This window comes from Acinonyx jubatus, chromosome D1 (genome assembly GCF_027475565.1).
Source record: "Acinonyx jubatus isolate Ajub_Pintada_27869175 chromosome D1, VMU_Ajub_asm_v1.0, whole genome shotgun sequence".
Taxonomy (NCBI): Eukaryota; Metazoa; Chordata; class Mammalia; order Carnivora; family Felidae; genus Acinonyx; species Acinonyx jubatus.
Window position 1 is genome coordinate 8,035,915 of NC_069390.1, and position 18,436 is coordinate 8,054,350.

Consider the following 18,436-nt stretch of genomic DNA (forward strand, 5'->3'; position numbering starts at 1 on the left):
GCGTGCATCACCTCCCTTAATTATGAGCACAGTCTGAGGCAGGTTCCGTTTTTATCCGCATTGTGCTGTTGGGAAACTGAGCCCCGGACCGCCCGCCCGCCCGCACGGTTGTCAGGAGCCGGGATTTGACGCAGAGGGATAGTGGCCTGCCTTGGGGCACGCTGGCGAGCGTCCAGGCCCTGCAAATTGCACGCCCGGCCACCGCTAACCCGGGGCACCCGGGGAACCGGTAGGCGGTCACCCGCCTAGGCCTCAGTTTCCACGTCTGTAAAATGGGGATGAGTGACATTAATAGTGCACCTGTGTTTAACCTTGCAAAAATTCAAGGACACCAAGCATGTGCCTCACACGAGAGGTGCTTAATCATCATGGGTGGCCGTGACCAGTGTCCTCAGTCACCACGCTGCAGGCTGCCTCCGGAGGTGGTGGGGGTGGGGGGGTGGGGTCGACGGAGGCACCGGTGGGTCCCTCTGTAGTGCGGGCCTCTCTCCGATCCCCCACCCCTTGGCCTCTGCTTGTCCAGGGGTGACCGCGAAGGTGGAGGAGCCAAAGTACAAGAAGGATAAGCAACTGAACGAGAAGATCTCCCTGTTCCGAGGCGATATCACCAAGCTGGAGGTGGACGCCATCGTCAACGCCGGTGAGTGGGGGCTTCTGGCTGGCCTGCGCCCGAGACCCGGGTGGCCGCCTCGTCACCTTCGCTCCGGTCTGCGGTGCGGGGCGCGGGTGGGCGCCGCCTGGCTCCAGCAAGGCTCGGGTGGCCGGATGAGGGTGGCTCGCCGGCGCCACAGGAGCCCAGCGCGTGGGCCGCGCCGACTGCCTTCCCTTGAAACCTTGACCTGCCGTGTCGGGGGCTCCTTGGCCGAGCTGCCTTGCAGCTCCGAGACCCATTAGCGGCCGGGAAGGGAGAGAGCTTGGCTGGAATCGCGCCGGGCTTGCCCTGCCAGGAAGGCGGCGGCCAGAACAGGGCGGTCTGACCTCAAGGGCTCTAGACGCCCGACCACTGCTCTCCTTCCCCTGCCTCCTGCCTGCCGTGCCCCCCCTTTATACCTGGAGCGGGTGAGGGAGCTCGTCAAGGGGAAAGCGGGGGCAGAGGCCCCTGTGCCCTACGCTCAGCTTCCTGCTGTGGCTCTAGCCGGCCTCCTGCTTCTCTCCCTCCTGGGGGCTGGAGGAAGGTGGCTGCCCTCCTCCTAGGCTGCGGGTGTCTGGCCAAGGTCAAGAGTGGGGCGTCAAGGGACAGTCAAGTCCATGGTACTTCGTGGGGCCAGAACGAGTGGGGGCTGAATCCCAGCCCTCGTTCACCTGCTTATCAAGCTTCGCGGGGAGGAGCTTCCTTCCAGAAAGGTTTGGAGACGTGGGCAGAGCCTCCTCTGGGGAAACCTTGCTGTGCCGCCACACCTACCTCCCGACCAGTGCAGTCTCAGCACCCCCGCCTAGCGGCTCAGATCTCCTCCACCTTGCCCTCGGGCTTGCAGCCATTGTGTCTAACCCCAGTGCTGGCCAGGGAGTGGCATCGCCCAGTGACCCGGGGACGTGGTGGGCCTGCCCTGCTGCTCTTCTGGGTCCAGGCTCACGGAACCTGGGGTGAGGCAGCCACTCGGCCTGTCCCAGGCCCGCCTGCTGGTGGTCTGGGTTGCATTTCTGGCAGTGGCATTGTTCTGTGTATCTTTCTGCCTGTTTGTGCAGTCACACAGGTGTCCTCCCCACCTCCCCTTGCCCCCGCCGCCACGTTGCCCATCTCAGCGCACAGGTGACCGGTCACACAAAGGCAGGAGTTCTGACTCAGAGCAGAGGGAGCTCGGTCACCTTCGAGTTTCTGCTGGTGCTTCTGCTGGGTTTCTCTCAGGCTGCTTAGCAGGTCTGCGAGTCTCTGGGGAGACACGGGGTGAAGACAAGCCAAGCAGGGTCGGCAGATGTCCTAGTGGTCCAGAGGAGAAGGGCCTTCTTGCCACCTGGACCCAGGAGGGGCTGGTCTGGGGTGGAAGGACCAAGCCTTGGAGCCGTGGCTGAGGATTCAGCCCTGCAGGCTGGTGGGGCCGCTCTGCTGGGTGCCTGGGCCGTCGTTGGCAAGGGTGTGAATGGATCCCTGGCGGCACTTTTCCTGATGAGCTGCAAAGTGGCCAGAAGGATAAATGGGGCATCTTATCAGCTCCTTTCTAACGGAGGGAGTCGGAGTCGGTCGCTGGCAGGCCAGGAGGGAGGTGTGGAGCCTAAGGGAGGGTGTTGGTGGGATGCAGTAGGGACAGGGTGGAGGCTGCATGTGGGGCCGTGGATGGGATTCGTGGCTCTTCTGAAGTGCCCTTGTGCCTGGCCGGACTCCCGAGTGCAGCGGCTCTGAGCCCCCCTCGCTCTCAGAAGAGCACTTTGGTCCCGGCTGCATTCAGCTGCACTGGGTTGGGGGTGGGGGTGTTTGCCGCATCTCTCTGGGGACTCCTCTTCTCCGGGTACGTGCCTGGGCCTCTGTCTCCCCCTCTGCATGACGGGACGGTAGAAAGCCCAGTCGCTGGTTTGTTGGGGGCATTAGGGACCCATGCTCGTGAGCGGTGATGCTCATGCAGCACCTGGAGTGAACCAAGGACTCATCACCTGCCTCTGTCGTTGGCCCTAGAACCGATGCCGCCGTTGACGCTCTGGGTGCCCGGGAATGCCGAGGGATGCTGGGCGCCTCCTGCTGATGAGCAGTTTTCATCTCTCCCTGCTTGCCTCAGTTTACCCGACGCTTCTTGGTGTGTTGTCCTGGGATCTCCTTTTTTTCCCTAGATTCTCACAGCAGGGAGGACCCCCAGGAATGGCTGAGGCAAGCCCGGCCGGCCGTACGGCTCCCACACAGAGCCTGCTTCCCCTCTGGGCCCTCCCTCCAGGCATTTTCCCGGTGGCCTTGCCACTGGTCAGACCTCAGGGGTTATTGGTGGCGGTGGCCTGGGGCCCCACGCCCAGGGTCCTCCGGCCTCATCCCTGGGGGCCCCAATGGCCTTGGCTCAGCTCCGGCCTGCCGCCCACCAGGGGGCAGCAGAGATCGCGGTTTCCGCGCCCGGTGGTGCCCGTAAATCAGCCTGTTTATTAGCAGAATAAAAGTCGCGGCAACGCGGGGCTTTTCGGGCCTGCATAAATCTGGTCCGTGCCTCGTGAAACCCATATGTGCTTAATTCATATGTAAAGTTTCAAGCAGGAAGAGAATACGTGTCCATTAAATTCTATTTGACTTGATTATAATCATTAGCCATGAATAATTGCTTCTCAGCACCGACCGCCGAGCCACAATGAGGAAAAGGAGCGAGCAATTATAGCGGGGTGTGAATTTTTAAATTTTTATTTTTGAAGCTGAGGGCAGTGTTGGTCCCATGGGGGTCAGAGGCCCATGGGGAGTGGTGGGGGCGGGGGTGGTGGTGCTGGGGACTTGAGGTCAGCTTTGGAGTTTCTGGATTTTGTGTGTGTGGGGAGTTTCTTTTTGTCCCTGTGGCCAGATGGGGATGGGGGCAGGGAAGGTGCCATAGCTGGCTGGGCTGGGCTCCAGCTGCAGGGACCGTGGAGGGGGAAGCATGCAGGGGAGCTGGGAGGGACTTGCGAGAGTAAAGGGGGTCAGGATCCTTAGAACTCCCTCCATCCTGGGGGCATCTGGGTGGCTCAGTCGGTTGGGCGTCCGACTTCAGCTCAGGTCATGATCTCGCAGTTCATGGGTTCGAGCCCTGCATCGGGCTCTGTGCTGACAGCTCAGAGCCTGGGGCCCGCTTCGGATTCTGTGTCTCCCTCTCTCTCTCTGCCCCTCCCCCACTCACCCTCCGCCTCTCTGTCTCTCAAAAATAAATAAAATTAAAAAAGAATTTTTTTTTTTAAAACTCCCTCCATCCTGAAGAGCTGTGAGCTTGGGGTGTCTCCAGCCTGGCTGCAGTCTCCCTTCCCACCCTTTTGGGGGAGCCTGGGGATCCTTGGGGATGGCCGGGGCCAGGCGCCCTCCCTGCCTTCCGGCCTCCTCCTCTCCCCGCGCAGCGACTCTGCCCATGGCCTCTCTCGGGACTTTGGGGAAATCAGACTGTTTGCCAACTGGGCCTCTGGCGTTTGAAGTCCAGGCCTGCTTTTTACCCCACTCTGTTGGTATTTGCGATGTGATTGGAGCGTGTGTGTACTATGTGTGGTATCTATGATTGTAGATGCATGTGGGATGTGTGTGTGTGTGTGTGTGTTGTGATGTGATGTATGCTGCATAGTACATGGAGGGGGGCTGGGGCGGAGAGTCGAATGCGGGATGCCTGGCAGGTGGGTGGCAGGGCTGGCGGTCACAGGGGCAGGACCCTCCGAACACCCAGGTGAAGTGCAGGCCACCCCGCGCCCTCCTCGGCTGTGTTTTCACAGGCTGCTGCCGAGGCTGCTCGCTCGGGCAGTGCCCGGAGAGTCTCAGGCTCCCGCCATCTGGTAGCGGGCCACGGCTCCTACCCACGGGGGCACGCCGCATCCATCTTAATTAAATTGGGTTGCCATGCTGGCAAGATAAACCAGGGAGCCCCTGCGGGCCCCCCATTCTGGAGCAGAAGAGTCTCAGGGGCGGTGCCTGCTGCTCCAGGTTGGCCTACGACCCCCCCGCCCTCCCCTTCCAAGGCTGTGTCTGGGGAGAGCCGTGCCTGGCATCTCCTCCAGAGAAGCTCAGGTCTGGGGGTCTCCGTTCTGGGGGGGGAGGGTGCTTCGGCTTGTGGGGTTTTTGCATCTTCTTATTGCCATGGGGGGGGTATGACCTTGACGGGGTCACTTCCTTGCCCTTGAGGTTCCCAGCTTACCAGGCCTGTGCCTGTGGCTCCCTAGTTTTTGGCAGACAGCTGAGTCCCGGGCAGGAAGTGGCCCAGCATAAAGAAAGACCCCCATTCTTGGCCAGCCCAGGGGTCCGGCTGCCAGCTTTGGCCTTCAGGGCATAACGGGACAGAGCAGGGATGAATGTGATGCTTTGTGCAGACAGAAGGAATCTTCCCCTTCAAAGCCGTCCCAGGCCAGCGAGTCAGGGCCGCGGTGGGCACAGAGGCCAGGAGCTGATTGGAATCCCAGTATTCCTGTTGGTGGCGGCTCCAAGCCTCTGTTTCCTCATCTGAAAAATGGGCCATCCTCGGCCCCACCCAGGGGGGCCGTGAGGCCTTTGAGGGGCCTGGGCACGCGGGCCGGGACGTGCAGAGCGGGTGGAAAGCCATGCTTCACAGCGACAAATTGCCTCGCTGGGAGTTTTTTGAGCCGCTTATTTATTTAAAATAAGGCATGAAGTGGTGCTCTGTGTCCTTAAGTCCTGGGTCTTTGATTTGTGAAAATCTGCCAGCCGCTTACAGCCCCCTCCTCCTCGTGAGCCAGTCACCGTCCAGGCCTCATCCTTTCCGCTGCCTGGAGGCCCCAAGGAGCCCAGCCCCGGCCGGCCCTGGGCCACCGCTCAGAGTCAGTGATTTAGAGACCGCCTTGATGGACTAGCAAGCAGGAGGGGCTGAGGGACGCCGGCTGCCTTGTGGGAAGTGATCTGACGCTAAACTGTCGCCGTAAATTGCTTTATCTGTCACTTCAGATTTAAATGTGTTTGCTGAGGCTTGCCGGCTGCCTCCGACGGCAGCAACCTCTCTGCAGTGGGCAGGGAGGGTGGGTGCGGGGCAGCCTGGGGGCAGGCAGGACTGCGGTCCCCACTTTCGGTGATCAAACAAGGCAGGTGACTGATTCAGAACTGGAGCTCCTATGTGGCCTTTCCTTCATTCAGCAGACTGTGCGGTAGGCCTGTTTTGCACCAGGCAGGGAGGTAGGCCCTGGGCTACAAAAGACACACTCTCTAATCCCCAGTGTGAGTGTGAGGTGAGACACATGAATGGAAAGGGATAGCAAAGTCCATGAGGGCTTTTGCTGCAGGGGTGGCAGACAATCTGGAAGGCTGCCTGGAGGAGGCGAAGTGGAGGCGGGGCTCGTGCTGAGAAGGGGGCACTGCGTCAGAAGTTGGACGAGGGCATTCCAGGGGCAGAGAGGGAGAGCCCTGGCAGGAAGGGGTGAGACAGGGTAGGGGAGACTTGGGGAAGCTCTGAGGAGCTTGGAATGAGCCGTGGCCTGTCCTGAGCAAGGGTCTCTCTCCGGATCTGGGCTGAATGCACATCCCATGCCACCTTTCCTGGCCTCCTGGTGTTATTATGTAAACCCACAGTGTCAAAGGGGAGACTGAGGCTCAGAGACGTGAAGTCACTTGCTTAAGGCCACACAGCTAACCAGTATTGGTGCTGAGAGGGGAGGTTTGCCTGACTCTGGAGCTTCCAGGAAATCCTTGTGTTTAAAATATATATTTATTTTTGAGAGAGAGAGAGAGAGAGAGAGAGAGAGAGAGGGAGCGAGCGCACACACAAGCTGGGGAGGGGCAGAGAGAGGGGTCAGAGGATCCAAAGTGGGCTCGGAGCAGACAGCAGCGAGCCTGATGTGGGGCTCGAACTCCTGACCTGAGCTGAAGTCAGACACTCAACCGACTGAGCCACCCGGAAATCCTTGTATTTTGGGGGGTGGGGGTGGGAACACCTCTTCTTTGTTCCCTTTTCTTTTCTGGTCAAAGAGTAGGTATGTTGTCACCCCCACCCCCTGCGGGCGCAGCTGAGAAGTGGGGGGAGGGGTGGCGTTTGAGGCAGTGGGCGGTCGATGCAGGAAAGGTGGTGCTAACATCTGGGTCTGGGTTCGGCTGGGTCTGGGCTCGTTGGCCCCGTGAGGCCCATGGCAGGCTCTAGCTCCTGTCGTGCTTGGTTGACCTGGGTCCCGTCCCCTGCCCCCAACTCAGCCCACAGAGCCTCTGCGTCTAGGCTGCCGCAGCTTGTTATTCATTATTCCCTCTGTGCTGGAAGCTGCCCCCACATCGCACCCATGGCCTCACTTCCGAGGCAGGCGCTAACATGTCCCCCATTTTACAGACGAGGAGACTGAGGCCCACACGGGACCAGAGTGCCGGTAAAAGGCCGAGCCAGGAATCAAACCCTCACCTTTCAGACTTGGGGTTTAAGGGAGATGCAGTCACGTTTGTGTTCTCAGAAGCTCCCTCTGCTTCTAGTGTAGGGGTGAGGGACAGAGCAGCTTGGAAGGCCGGCTGGGAGGCCTGGGGTCCCGTTGGCCCCCTCCCCACAACACCCGAGACGGTGCCAAGGCCTAATTTCCCCCACTGTAGGAAGAGGGCGGCTCGTTTCCACAAGGTCGAGAAGCGGTTACATAAATTCATAAGTGATGGATCCCTCCTGAATTATTGAGATTCCCTTGAGGTCTTGCAAGGCCTGGTCCAGTGAGCGGAGCTTGGCCAGTGGGCAGGACCCTGGAAAGGTCCTTCCACCCCCAGGTCTTCTGCCAGGTCTCGTGTGTATTGGCCAGATCCTTCCCGTCCTTCCACAGGGAGCACGTGGGTGGGCCGTGGGCCTTGGACCCAGTGACCCTTTGTCCTGGGTTTCAGTGAAAGTTTGCTGAATAAACGATTGCTTGAATGCCTTTGAGGGTGGGTCAGACAGAGGGACGGACTGGAAGTGCCAGCGACCCCCTCTGGGCCTCCTCCTCCTGCCCCAGCCCAGACACCGCTCAGCCCCCCCCCCCCCCCCCCCCGTGACTCGTCGTCGTCGATGCCAGGGCTAGAGGGCGGCAATGCATTTATTTGCCCGTGGACACTACAGGCTGCCTGGGAGGTTCCTGGCTCTGGGGATACAAGGCTCAGGCGGACCCGGTACCTGCCCTCAAGGCATTTGCTGGCTCTTAGAGGAAAATGGGAGGGTGTCCGAGGCCCAGAGGGACCATGACCTGCTCAGGGTCACACAGCAGGAAAGTGGCAAAGCAGGCCTGCCCCCCTGCCCCCCCCCCCCCGCAGGAACTGGGCCCCTTCTCCTTGTCCTTCTTCTCCCCATCACGACAGACACAAGGTCAGGAGACACGGTGCCCCCCTGCCCCCTGCCGAGTGGCTCCTCCCTGTCCTTGAGGCCGGCTGGCCTCAGCACCTGCACCTGTGTGCCTGTCTGTGTTCCCAGCGTGCTCTCTCTCCCGAGCACTGAGCTGAGGAGGCCGGAGCTTGTGGGAATGTGTGTGTTTGGAAATTAATGGGGACCATTAAATTGGCCAAGCATGAAAAGGGCTGGATCTGCGGCCCTTGGCTTGCTCGACCAGAATGATCCGCCAGCACCCCGGCAAAGGGCTGCCCAGCCGGCTTGAGGCCTCTCCAGGAGGCTGTGGCTCGCCTGCTTGTTTAACGGATGGGTACGCCGTGTCCCTGGGAGGTGAAGGGGTCTGGACGCAGCACGCGGAAGCCACGGGCCCTCCCCAGGAACTGGCGCCCCTTCCCTTCCTCTCGACACCCAGCTCTGTGCAGCCGGCTCTGTTTGCAGGGGCTCTGGGCTGAATCTGTTCTCTCCGGACCCCTAGGGTGGGCTCATACGTACCCCCAACCCTGACCCTGAGGCCTGCTGGCTGAGGCCTGATCTGGCCCCAGCGTGGGGTGGTCTCTAGGACGTAACATGGCCTAAAAGAGAGTCCAAGGCTCGGCCCTGTCTCCTCGCCCCACCCCACCCCACCCCTGCTCCCCAGACAGCCCCACCTGCTCTGGTGACCCCATCGTAGGGCATGGCAGTGATAGTTGCAGTCCTGGGTACAAGCTGTGGGACCTCAGGCAGGTCATCTAATCTCAGCCTCGGTTTTCTTGCCTGTGTAATGGGAATAAGAGGGCATCAGGCCCCATCTCCTGGGGTGGCTGTGAGTTTGAAAGAAGACAGCACAATGTCCGGGCTAAAGGAAGCCCTCAAGAAATGCCAGCTCTTGTATTCGCTGCTGCTGCTGCTGCTTCTCTGGGAGGGTGGCACTGTCCTGCAGGGTGGGGCCTGTTGTCACATGCTGCTCAGCTGGGCTGGGGACAGGGGAGGCCTGGGGGGACCACCTTCTTGTCCTTCCCGTGGGAAACTGAGCCCTTTCTGGGCCCAGGGCGGGTTGCTGAGGCAGGGGGCCCTCCTGATTTGGGGTTTGCTGACCGTAGGGTGCAGGGTAGGTGGGCCCGGCGCCCCCTCTCTTGTGGCAGGGCCTTCAGTGGGGGAAGGGTGTGCGTGTTACATGGGAATAGCCTGTGCGGAGACAGCAGTTGGGGGAGGCCGCTGACCGAAACGCTCCCCGTCAGATGGGCAGAGCCGACGCCACCCCGAGGGCCCCCCTGAAACCTCCAGCCTTCCCTCCCCCTCCTCAGAGTCTCACAGCTCACCTTTTGGGCTCATTTATTCATTTTGCAAAGTGTTTGCCCAGATGCTTCCTCGGGCCCTGCGGGCGGTACCATCGCAGGCACCCTTTCCCCGCAGTCTCGATTTCTCGCGTGTGAGAGGGTACAGCTGCCCGTGGGGAGGGCGCCCCGGGCAAGTGGGGGCCAGGGCCGTGGCTGCTCACGATACAGACTGGGGTAAAAATCCGGTTCCGCTGACGGCTTCTCCCAGCCTCGGTTTCCATCGGTGCGCCCTGTGGAGGGTTAGAGGAAAGTGAACGAGTGCCTGGCAGGCCGCAGGGGCTCCGTGAGCGACAACTGTCGTTCTTAGTAGTGAAATACCTCACTCCATCACCAGACGGGAGCCCCCGGAGGGCAGGTGTCCACTGACCCCAGGTCGCCATCCCTGGACGGGGCTGTGCACGCGGCGGTGCCCTTGGGTGGCGAGGGCGGCCCGAGGATGCCTGCCTGCGCAGTAGCTCCCTGATGACAGGTGGTGGCCGAGCTCCCTTAGGTGGAGGCTGCCCGGTGCCCTGTGCCCTGAGCCCTGCTTCCCGCACACGGGGCGACAGCTATCAGTGTCCTCGTGGTGGGGGAGGAGGGGTTGTGTCAGGAGACAGAGCCAGTGAGGACTCCAGCCCGCCCCCCCCCCCCCCCCCCCGCCACCACCGCCACCAGGGAAGACGGATACTGGGGGACGGAGCCAGGGCCAACAGCGGTTCGGGAGGGCAGTGCCCGGTGGCGGATGGGGCTGGCCTTTCTCTGCCGGGACACCCGGCTGGCATCACCCGCTTTGGTTCATTCAAACCCCATCCGCTGCACCCCGCTCCCAGCAGCTACAAGTGGTCCTTGTACGGCCGTACCCACCCCCTTCCTCCCCATCCCTGCTTCCTCCCCCTCTTCGGACATTGTAATTGTCATAAAAATAGGAGCTTAGCTGCGGAGTAGCATGTGGGAAGAGAGAGGCCCGGCTGTCAGCCATTCCCCTGCCAGCAGGGCTCGCGTCTGTTTTATTATTGCCGCCTGGCTGTATTTCACGTACGGTTTAAACATCATCAAACGCCACATCCCTTTTGAAAAGCAAGAGCTACCTTGCTGAGGATGTTGAGGAGAAACAGGAACATTAAAATCTACGAAGCAAATGGCCCAGAATTGACATTTGCGACGGGAGCTTTGCAGCTTTGACTGTCAAAGGAGCTGAATCCCGTCTGGCAGCCGGAGGGGGGGAACTTTCCCCGGTGAGGGTCACGGGAAGGTGGGGCGGGCTGTGGCTGAAGCCTTGGGTTTTGGCAGAGAGGGGACCCAGGCGTTGTAGGCAGGTGGGGGTCAGGGGGTGAGGGAATTCTGTGGGTCACCGGACGGTGTTTGGTGCCTCCCTGGCCTTGACCTTGACTCAGCCTCAGCTGCCCGCTAACGAGGCTGGCAGGAGGGCCCCCCCCCCCCCCCCTGCACAGAGCAGAGTGCTGGGCTCTGGGGCTCAGGGGTGGGAATGGGGGCGTGCCAGGGGGCCGACTGGACAGAGCCGCCGTGGTCACTTATAAACTCTTGTAACCTTGACCAGGATACACCTCCCCTCTGAGCCTCAGTTTCCTCTTCTGTAAACCCTGCTGGGAGAGCCACGTTCCCCCCCCTCCCCACTCCCCCGAAGGTGATTGAGGGGATGGAAAAGATTCATGAAAATGTGACAAGCCGTTGGAATTCAATAAATGGTGGCTGTTATCACCGAGGAAGTGGGCGTTTGAGCTGGAATTGATTTTTTAAAAATATTTAACCCACCTATTTCCACTGAAAAATAGGTACAATAAAACTAGGGAGCCATTAAAACAGGGACAGGAAGAAACAAGGGACATGGGAGGACACTGAGCTGGGCGTCCAATAAGAAGGTGCCCCGTTCACTTGGTCACACCTGGGAGCTTTTGGCCTGGATGCCCATGGCACGTGCTTTCCACCCTGCCAACCTCTGGCCTCGTTCCTGGTCGTGGCCCCCTGCTCAGCCCTACCACCTGCCACTTGATGCTGGTGTCCTATGTACTGAGAGACTACGGTTCATGCCCCCCCCCTTCTATTTTATGCCCTTAGGGGGCTTTGGGGGGCAGCTTGGCTCCTGGCACCTACCCTGGCCCTGCCCAGACGACACCTCAAAACTAGGCCGAACAAGTCTGTGGCAACTGGATGTAAGGGTGGCTTTGAGCTTCCTGGCAGCCAGAGCAAGATGGGGAATAAGATTTTACTTTCTATAACTTCACATTTGGAAATCAATTTATTCTTGAGCTTGATGCCTCTTTCTAGTCTGCCTTTTTTCTCCATCTTCTCCCTCTATTACCCTCACCAGTGGTTCTTTATTTCCCCCACGGAGACTTCGTACCTTGCTCCAGAGCCCACCGCCCCCCCCTCCCCCCCCACCCCCCGCCCCAGCCTTGCTCTCCGAGTCTCTCCAACACGGCTTTGCTTCTGACTTGCGAGTCCCCCTCTGCCCTCTTGTTTGTCACTGTCCATTCCCGTGTCAGCCGGCCTGGCCTCTGGCCTTGCCCAGGCCCACTGGGTCTGCCTCTGCGATTTCTCTCAGACGAGCCAGTGACTAATAAGGGTTGCCCCCAGGGGGCCAGAAAAATCTTTCCCTCCTTAATATCAGAGTTTAAAAATGTGTCACCATCGATTTGAAGGAAAGACTTGTTCCCGCTGAGAAAAGCGGCCGGAGATTCGTCTCGCCTCCGGAATCACACAGGCAGCTGCATAAATTCCAGAGCCACCAAGCGCTCTCCAAGCAAATGCTGCCTCTCGGCCCCACAGCCAGCGCGAGAGCCCCTCGGAGGCTGCCCCCGTGCTTCCGTGGGCTGGCACCCCACTTCCCCACCCCTCCAGGGTCCCGAAGAAACTCTGGGGCTCCTTTGCAGGGGGGTGTCCCTGGTTAGCGGATCCTCGCTTCTCTCTACCTCTTTGTGGTTAAGCTGGAGGCTGAACGACTTCCATGCCACGATGTGTTTTCATCCTGGAGAAGAAAGAGGATGACTTCTGGGAGGGGGGGGCCCCACAGGCCCAGGGGGGTCCCGCCCTTACCTTGTCTGTGGGTCTGTTGGTTGCACCGTGGATCTTACCCGAAGGTGGCACCTTCAGTGCCTGAATGCCCTGTCTCCCGACCTGGCTTCCCTTTTGCCTGGAAAGACTGTTGGGGTCATTTGGTCCTTCCCGCTACCTCCAGGGAAGCCCTCTCCTCTGCGCCTGCCCCTCTGGGCTCCGTGGTCACACCTGGCCCAGCCTCCTGCCCCCGCAGCATCAGACGTGGTCCCGCCCTCATCCGGCAACTCTCTGAGCCCAGGATGGTCATCATAACGATGAGACAAGCTGAGCCGGGAGAGGTGGCTTTGCTATTCCTCCTTTCAGGTTGAGAAGCAGTGATGCAGGGCTGTTAAGTGACGTGTCCCCGGTCAGGAAGCTTGAACCAGATCTCGCTCTGTATCTTGGACCTTTCTACTATGTCACATCACCCTTGAATGAATGAATGAATGAATGAGTACGTAAGTGTGTAAATGAGTGAAGGGAAGGGAGTGGGCACGTGCTAACCGCTTATGGTTCTAGGTGTCCTCCTGGTTAGTGGGCACGTCGTTGGCCCCGGATGGAAGGTGTTTGGAGAGCTCGGCGGGGAGGGATGAGCCTTACCAGGCCCCCCTTGACACCCCATTCCCCTTGTTATCCAGAGGTCATGGTGGCTGCCCTTATGGCAGCCTTGTTTGCCCTCCCAAAGGGCTCGCCCAAGTGTGGTGCGGAGCAGGGTGATGGGCTTGCCCACCAGGTCACCCTCGGCATGGACATTCTCTCCTGCTCTAACTACAGCGGGGTGACCTTAGCCGGCGCCAGACGGTGGCCCGCAATCTGCAACCTGACCCTTCTGCCAGGTGCTTAGCAGAGGCTGGGCGAGGGAGGGTGCCACTGAGTCCGGCCAGGCTCTTGGGGAGCTGGTGTGGCCACGGGCGGCGGAGTCAGAGAGGAGGTAAGCTGGCAGTTCGCGGCCTCCTGGGCTGCGGTGGGCCCCTTGGAACACGTGCTGAGTGGCCATTTACCACCTGGTTCGAGGAAGCCTGAGGGCTGGCCCCGTGCTGTGCCAGCCCCAGCTGCAGAAACGGCCCCATGCGGGCTCCTGGCAGCCATGACTCCGGGAAAGGAGCGGCCTTACTTTTCCTGGCTCCCTAAACGTTCGTGCCTTTGCAGGCTTTCAAAATCAGTTTTATGGGCTGTGTTGTTTGTCTGCTGAAACACAGAAAGCATCGGAGAGAAAATAAGCCACGGGGCCGCAGGTCAGGTGGCAGAGGGTGAGGGGGCGGGGCGAGAGGCGTCCTCTCGGGCCTGGGTCACCCTGCAGGAGCCGTCACAGCTGGAAGCGGGTGCCGGGATGGTGTGTGTCAGAGGGGGCCCTGGAATTCTGCTGGGAGGGTCAGCCTGAGGCTTCGGGACCTGCCCCTTTTGCTGGGTGGCCCCCACTGAATTGTCCTTGGAACAGTGAGTGTCTGCCCTTCCTCCCGGATGCCCAGCTACACCTGCCGGCTCCCCTCGGGTGCCAGCCACTGGCAGTGTAGACTTCTCAGTGTAAGTAAAAAATAAGCCCTCGGGGCTGTGCCAGCTGAGATGCAGACCTGGCAGGGACTGTCACCTGCAGAAGGTGCTTTGTCTTCTGACAAAGTTGGCCATTTGGGAGCTGGATGAGTGTAGAGAGATTCAGTGGGGGCAGCCAGAAACCCATGCAAATCTTCCTCCCTTTCCTGGGACCCAGGGACCCTCGCGGGAGGCCCTGAGGGTCTGCCCCAGGAAAAGGCTGCTTCTCCGCTTCTCTCTTAATATGTGAAGAGCTCCTACAAATCAATAAGAAAAATGGGCAAAGGATGTAGACAAGCAATTCCCGGTAGGAGAAAAACAAATGGCCGGTAAACAAGGGAAAAGATGCAGAACTTCGCGAGTAATCAGGAAAAGGCTAATTGAAATGAGAGACATCATTCTTCACTGCCCGAGAGGCAGAGGCTGGAAGTGTCGATACTGGCGGGTGAAGCGGCAGCAGGAGAGCGGCCCTTTCCTGGGCTCACCCGCAGGCGGCCTGCACCAAACTGGCACGTAGTAGGAGCTTGGAAACACTTGCTTTACGCCAGAGAACACATAAGAACTCTCCGCTCCCAGTAGATCTCAGCAGGGTCACCGCCACTGCCTTTCGTGTCCCTGGCTTAGCCCGCTTGCCACTGGGGATGCTCCTGGGGGGTTTGGCTCCCCTGCCCCCTGCCCCCACCCGGCCGCTCCCTCATCCTGGGTCTTCCTGGGCCCCGCCCCTCGTGGGAAGGTGCCGCTTCCTGCTGCTCGGCTGGGCCTCTGGTTTCAGGGCTCTCTGTAGCCCCGTGGCTGGTGCCGGAGGCATACCGCACAACGCGCAGCGGGTACTCACAGAGACCAGATGGAAACGGGGACCCCCCCCCCTCCAGACTTGGGCAGCCTTGGCTGTTATCACGGCTGCTTGCAACACCCTTGGGAGCCTCGATGTGGGAAAGGTCTTGCCCCAGTAGCGCCCTTGGCTCTCTGGAGCACCTACATCGTCTGGCCCCAGAACCTCTCCTGCCTTTTCTGGTTTCCTCCCCTACCCTCTCCATCCCAGCCCAGATCAATGATTTCGGGCTTCATAACTGCATGTGCTCTCACCCCTTCTGGCCTTTGCACAGGCTCTCCCCCCTGCCAGAAGCATTCTTTATTCCCACTTTCACCGGGCTGGCGCTGGTCACGCTCCAGGTCCCAGCTCAGATGTCATCTCCTCCAGAACCCCCCCCCCCCCCCGACCTGGGTTAGACCTTCCTCCCGTGTGCTCCACAGACGGCCGTTCATCCAGCTTCGTGTTCCTTCATTCAGCAGGTGCTGGGTGCCGGGCTGCGAGGGGGATGTGGCTTAGGTGGCTGCGATGCCCCCGGCAGCCGGGACACCTGTAGTGACCTGACCCTGGGGCAGACCTGTCCAGAGGGTCAGGAAGGCGGGAGGCAGGAGCACCCCAGACAGGGGTTTGGGGGGTGGCTCGGCTTGCTGCACGGGGAACAGGGAGGCCAGAGGGAAGCTGGGGGCAGCCCAGATGCCCTTTGTCAGCCTGCTCCGCGAGGGCAGCTCTTATCTGCAGAGCACAGTGTGGCCAGACCACAGTGGAGCTGCCTTTGATGCAGAGCTCAAGGGGGAGAGCACGAGTCATACTTCAAACGGCTTTGGTCGGGGAATCTGGGTCTCCGAGTCCTTGAATCATCCTCCCACCCACCCCTTGTGCACCTCCCTGGGCAAAGCAGGCCAGCAGGGGAACCCGGGCCCGGGAGAGACACCAGCCTGGAGCTTGGCTCCCGGAATCCCTCCCTTCCTCCTGCTCCTGAGGCCCAGCCTCCTACCAGGCGTTTCTTTCTGGTCCCCAGGCTGAGGTGGGCCCAGCCCTCCTTCCTTCATTCAGAATATGATGAAGACCAAGTGTCCGCCTCTAAAAGGTGCTCAGTGTCTGGTGGGGACAACAGGGTTACAGCACAGGGTATAAGCGCCTTGATGGGGAATCCAAAGTGCTGTGGGCTGGTCAGGGAAGGCTTCCTGGAAGAGGCCTGCCTGGGGAGGCCTCCTTCCCAGCAGTGATTTCTGGTGGGGGCTCACTCGTGCCTTTTCCTCCAGGCTCACAGACCCTCACTCAGGCCTCCCCCGGGGGCCTTGGGGGCCAGGATTTGGGGCAGTGGGAGGATCCTGGACAGACCTGGTCCCAAATGAAATCTCTGCCACTGCGGCCTTGGGTGAGCTTCTTAGATCTGGGCCTCAGTTTGCTCATTTGAAAATGGGGATACGTGAGGTTGGAGCATGGTGACAGATGTCTGGTGCCTGGCACCATCGGGGGCCGTGCTGCCTTACCTCTCACAGATGGGTGCCCCTTTAAGAAATCCCCCACTAATTATGAAGTTCCAGGTCTGGGCGGCCACACGGAAAGGAAGCACATTCATTAGGAGACCCAGGCGCACAGCCCAGCCTTGCCAAGCATCTTTCCGCGCCGACTCCCGAGGACCACGGCCTCGCTGAGAGCACATCTCCCGCGCCTTCCTGGGGACAGGTTCCATCTGCCAGCCCCCGGGGAGTCGCTGATTCAGTGGTGGTGGTGGCGGGGGCTGCTCAGGGACCCGCCATCCCTGGTGACAGCCCCCCCAGCCCTTCACCCCGGGCTTGTAATCTCAGCTTTAAGGAGGATTCCAGTCCCTTTCTCCTGCCCCACCACAACTAATCCATTTGCCAGGGACCCGATCCAAGAGAAAGCTAATTAAAGCATTTCTGCTCTTGGCTCAGCCTGGACTTTGAAGATTCCCCTTAGTCTTCCTGGAGTATCTGAAAACAGGTGGAGAAGGGGGGGGGGTGTCAGAAAGGGCGTCGGATAAGACCCTGCTAGCCTCCGTAATAGGCTTAATCCCCCCAAAGTCAGCAGGCATCAAACAGCCCTCCAGCCATCACTGCGGAGAAAGGGCTTGGAGGACTTGGGGCCCTTCGTGACCCTGTGAGCCCCAGACCACAGAGGGCTCCCTGTCCTCGCATCCTGTGAATGGGAGGCTGTGCATTCCCCCAAGAGTTTTGGGGACCGGGGAAGGGGAAAGGCAGAGCACGAACCCCGCACCGCCCGTGCTCCAGGGCAGTGAAAGGCACAGGTCAGCGGCATGGAGGAGGTCCTGCCTCGAGGCTTGCTGCGGCCACTGGCACGTAGCTCAGTGAGGTGGGCTCCCGCCCTCCCCGCCCCTTCCCTCTGGTGCCCCACATGCCACCGTCTCCTCTCTCAAGCGCTCGTTTGCCTCTCAGAGATTTTAATCAATCAATCCCAAATATTTGCTCAGTACCAGCAGCTCGAGAGCCCCGTCGGGCAGGGGACTTTGGGGCCCCACGCGGTGCAGGGTCCTCCATTTAAGCAGGGCCTGGCACACAGCAGGTGCCCAATAAAGACTTGATGGTGGGGTTGGTTGTAGTGGCTGCTCTCACAGGGCTCATGCTGTTGCTGCCTTCAGAAGACGCCTGCCGCGTCTTTGGGGGATCAGTGGTCTCCCAAATGTGGGGTGTGGGATCTTAGAGCCTGTCTCCCTGCCACCCTGAGCTTTGGCCCAGCCTGGTGGAACCCTGAGGAGAGGCAGGGCTGTCCGCTGCCACTCCGCGCCCCCCGATCACCCCCTCCTAGGCTCCTGCTCCCCCGTTTCCCTCCGCAGTGCTGGGGGAGGGGGGCAGGGAGCATTTAGACCCGCAGTCCCCCAGGTAGGGACCTCGGGGGCCACTGGCCTGCATCAACGGAAAGAAAAATGATAAAAACCTGCCACTGAATTCTGGGTGGCAGTAAATCACTTAACACCTGAAACAGGTTGAAATGTGGCCGCTGTGGCTTTTAATAAGCCCATCTCTGATGCGGCCGCTTCCGCGAGGAGCCGGCCAGGTCTCTTCTTGAGGCATAATTTCATCGTGGCCCAGGCTTGGCAACGGTGCAAATAAGATTTCACTTCCCCCGTAAATCTCCGAGGGGGAGCGTCAGGATTTCATTTGTGCTGTCAGTTAGTGGCTGGAGAGATCCTATTTACTTTGCCGCGGGAGGAGAGGGTCCTTCAGAGGTGCTGGACGGTGGGGCCGGCCGGTGGAGAAGCAGGTGCTGACGAGCAGGCCTGAGGTGCGGCCGAGGGCAGGGGAGGCGGCCAGCAGCGAGGCCGGGGGAAGCACACCGGGGTTGGGGGCTCCCAAGAGTAGATGAGCAAGCTCCACCCAGGCCTCCTGATGGAGCATTTGGGGGTTGGCTGGCTGCCCTCTGATCCCCCCGGGGGGGCCTCCTAAGCAGGGTGCTAAGAACTGGCCACAGAACTTGGGTGTGGGGGTGTGGTTCGGGGTTTGATTCCTTCCTGGGCCCCATTGCCTCTTCTCCAGGATGCTCGGTGAGGTCAGCAACGCCTCCTGGGAAGTAGGGGCGCGGGAGGAGGGAAGCTTCCGGAAACTGGTGGTGGCCGGGCAAGGGCAGGGTCCAGGTTACGGGGTGTAGTGGCCACCCTTTGTCCTATCTGAAGTGGAACTTTTAGTCCTCCATCTGACCAAACAGGTGGAGTTGGATCTAAGAAGCCAAGGCCCTGGGTCTTGGGATGCCCCTTGGCCACAGGGCAGCCATCTGGGGTCTTACCCCGTACCTGCCCGTAACCTCAGTGACCTGTGAGTCCTGAGACTTCTTTGGGGAGGAGAGGGCCAGAAGCTGCTTGGCTGGAG

General features: G+C 60.4%; 1 protein-coding gene across 1 annotated transcript in view; it reads left to right on the forward strand.

Moving 5' to 3' along the window:
- MACROD1 (mono-ADP ribosylhydrolase 1) overlaps positions 1-18,436 on the forward strand; it is a 140,382-nt gene that overhangs the window by 11,714 nt on the left and 110,232 nt on the right. The window contains 1 exon segment of the mRNA XM_027045304.2: positions 524-640. Coding sequence (XP_026901105.1) covers positions 524-640 — 117 coding nt within the window.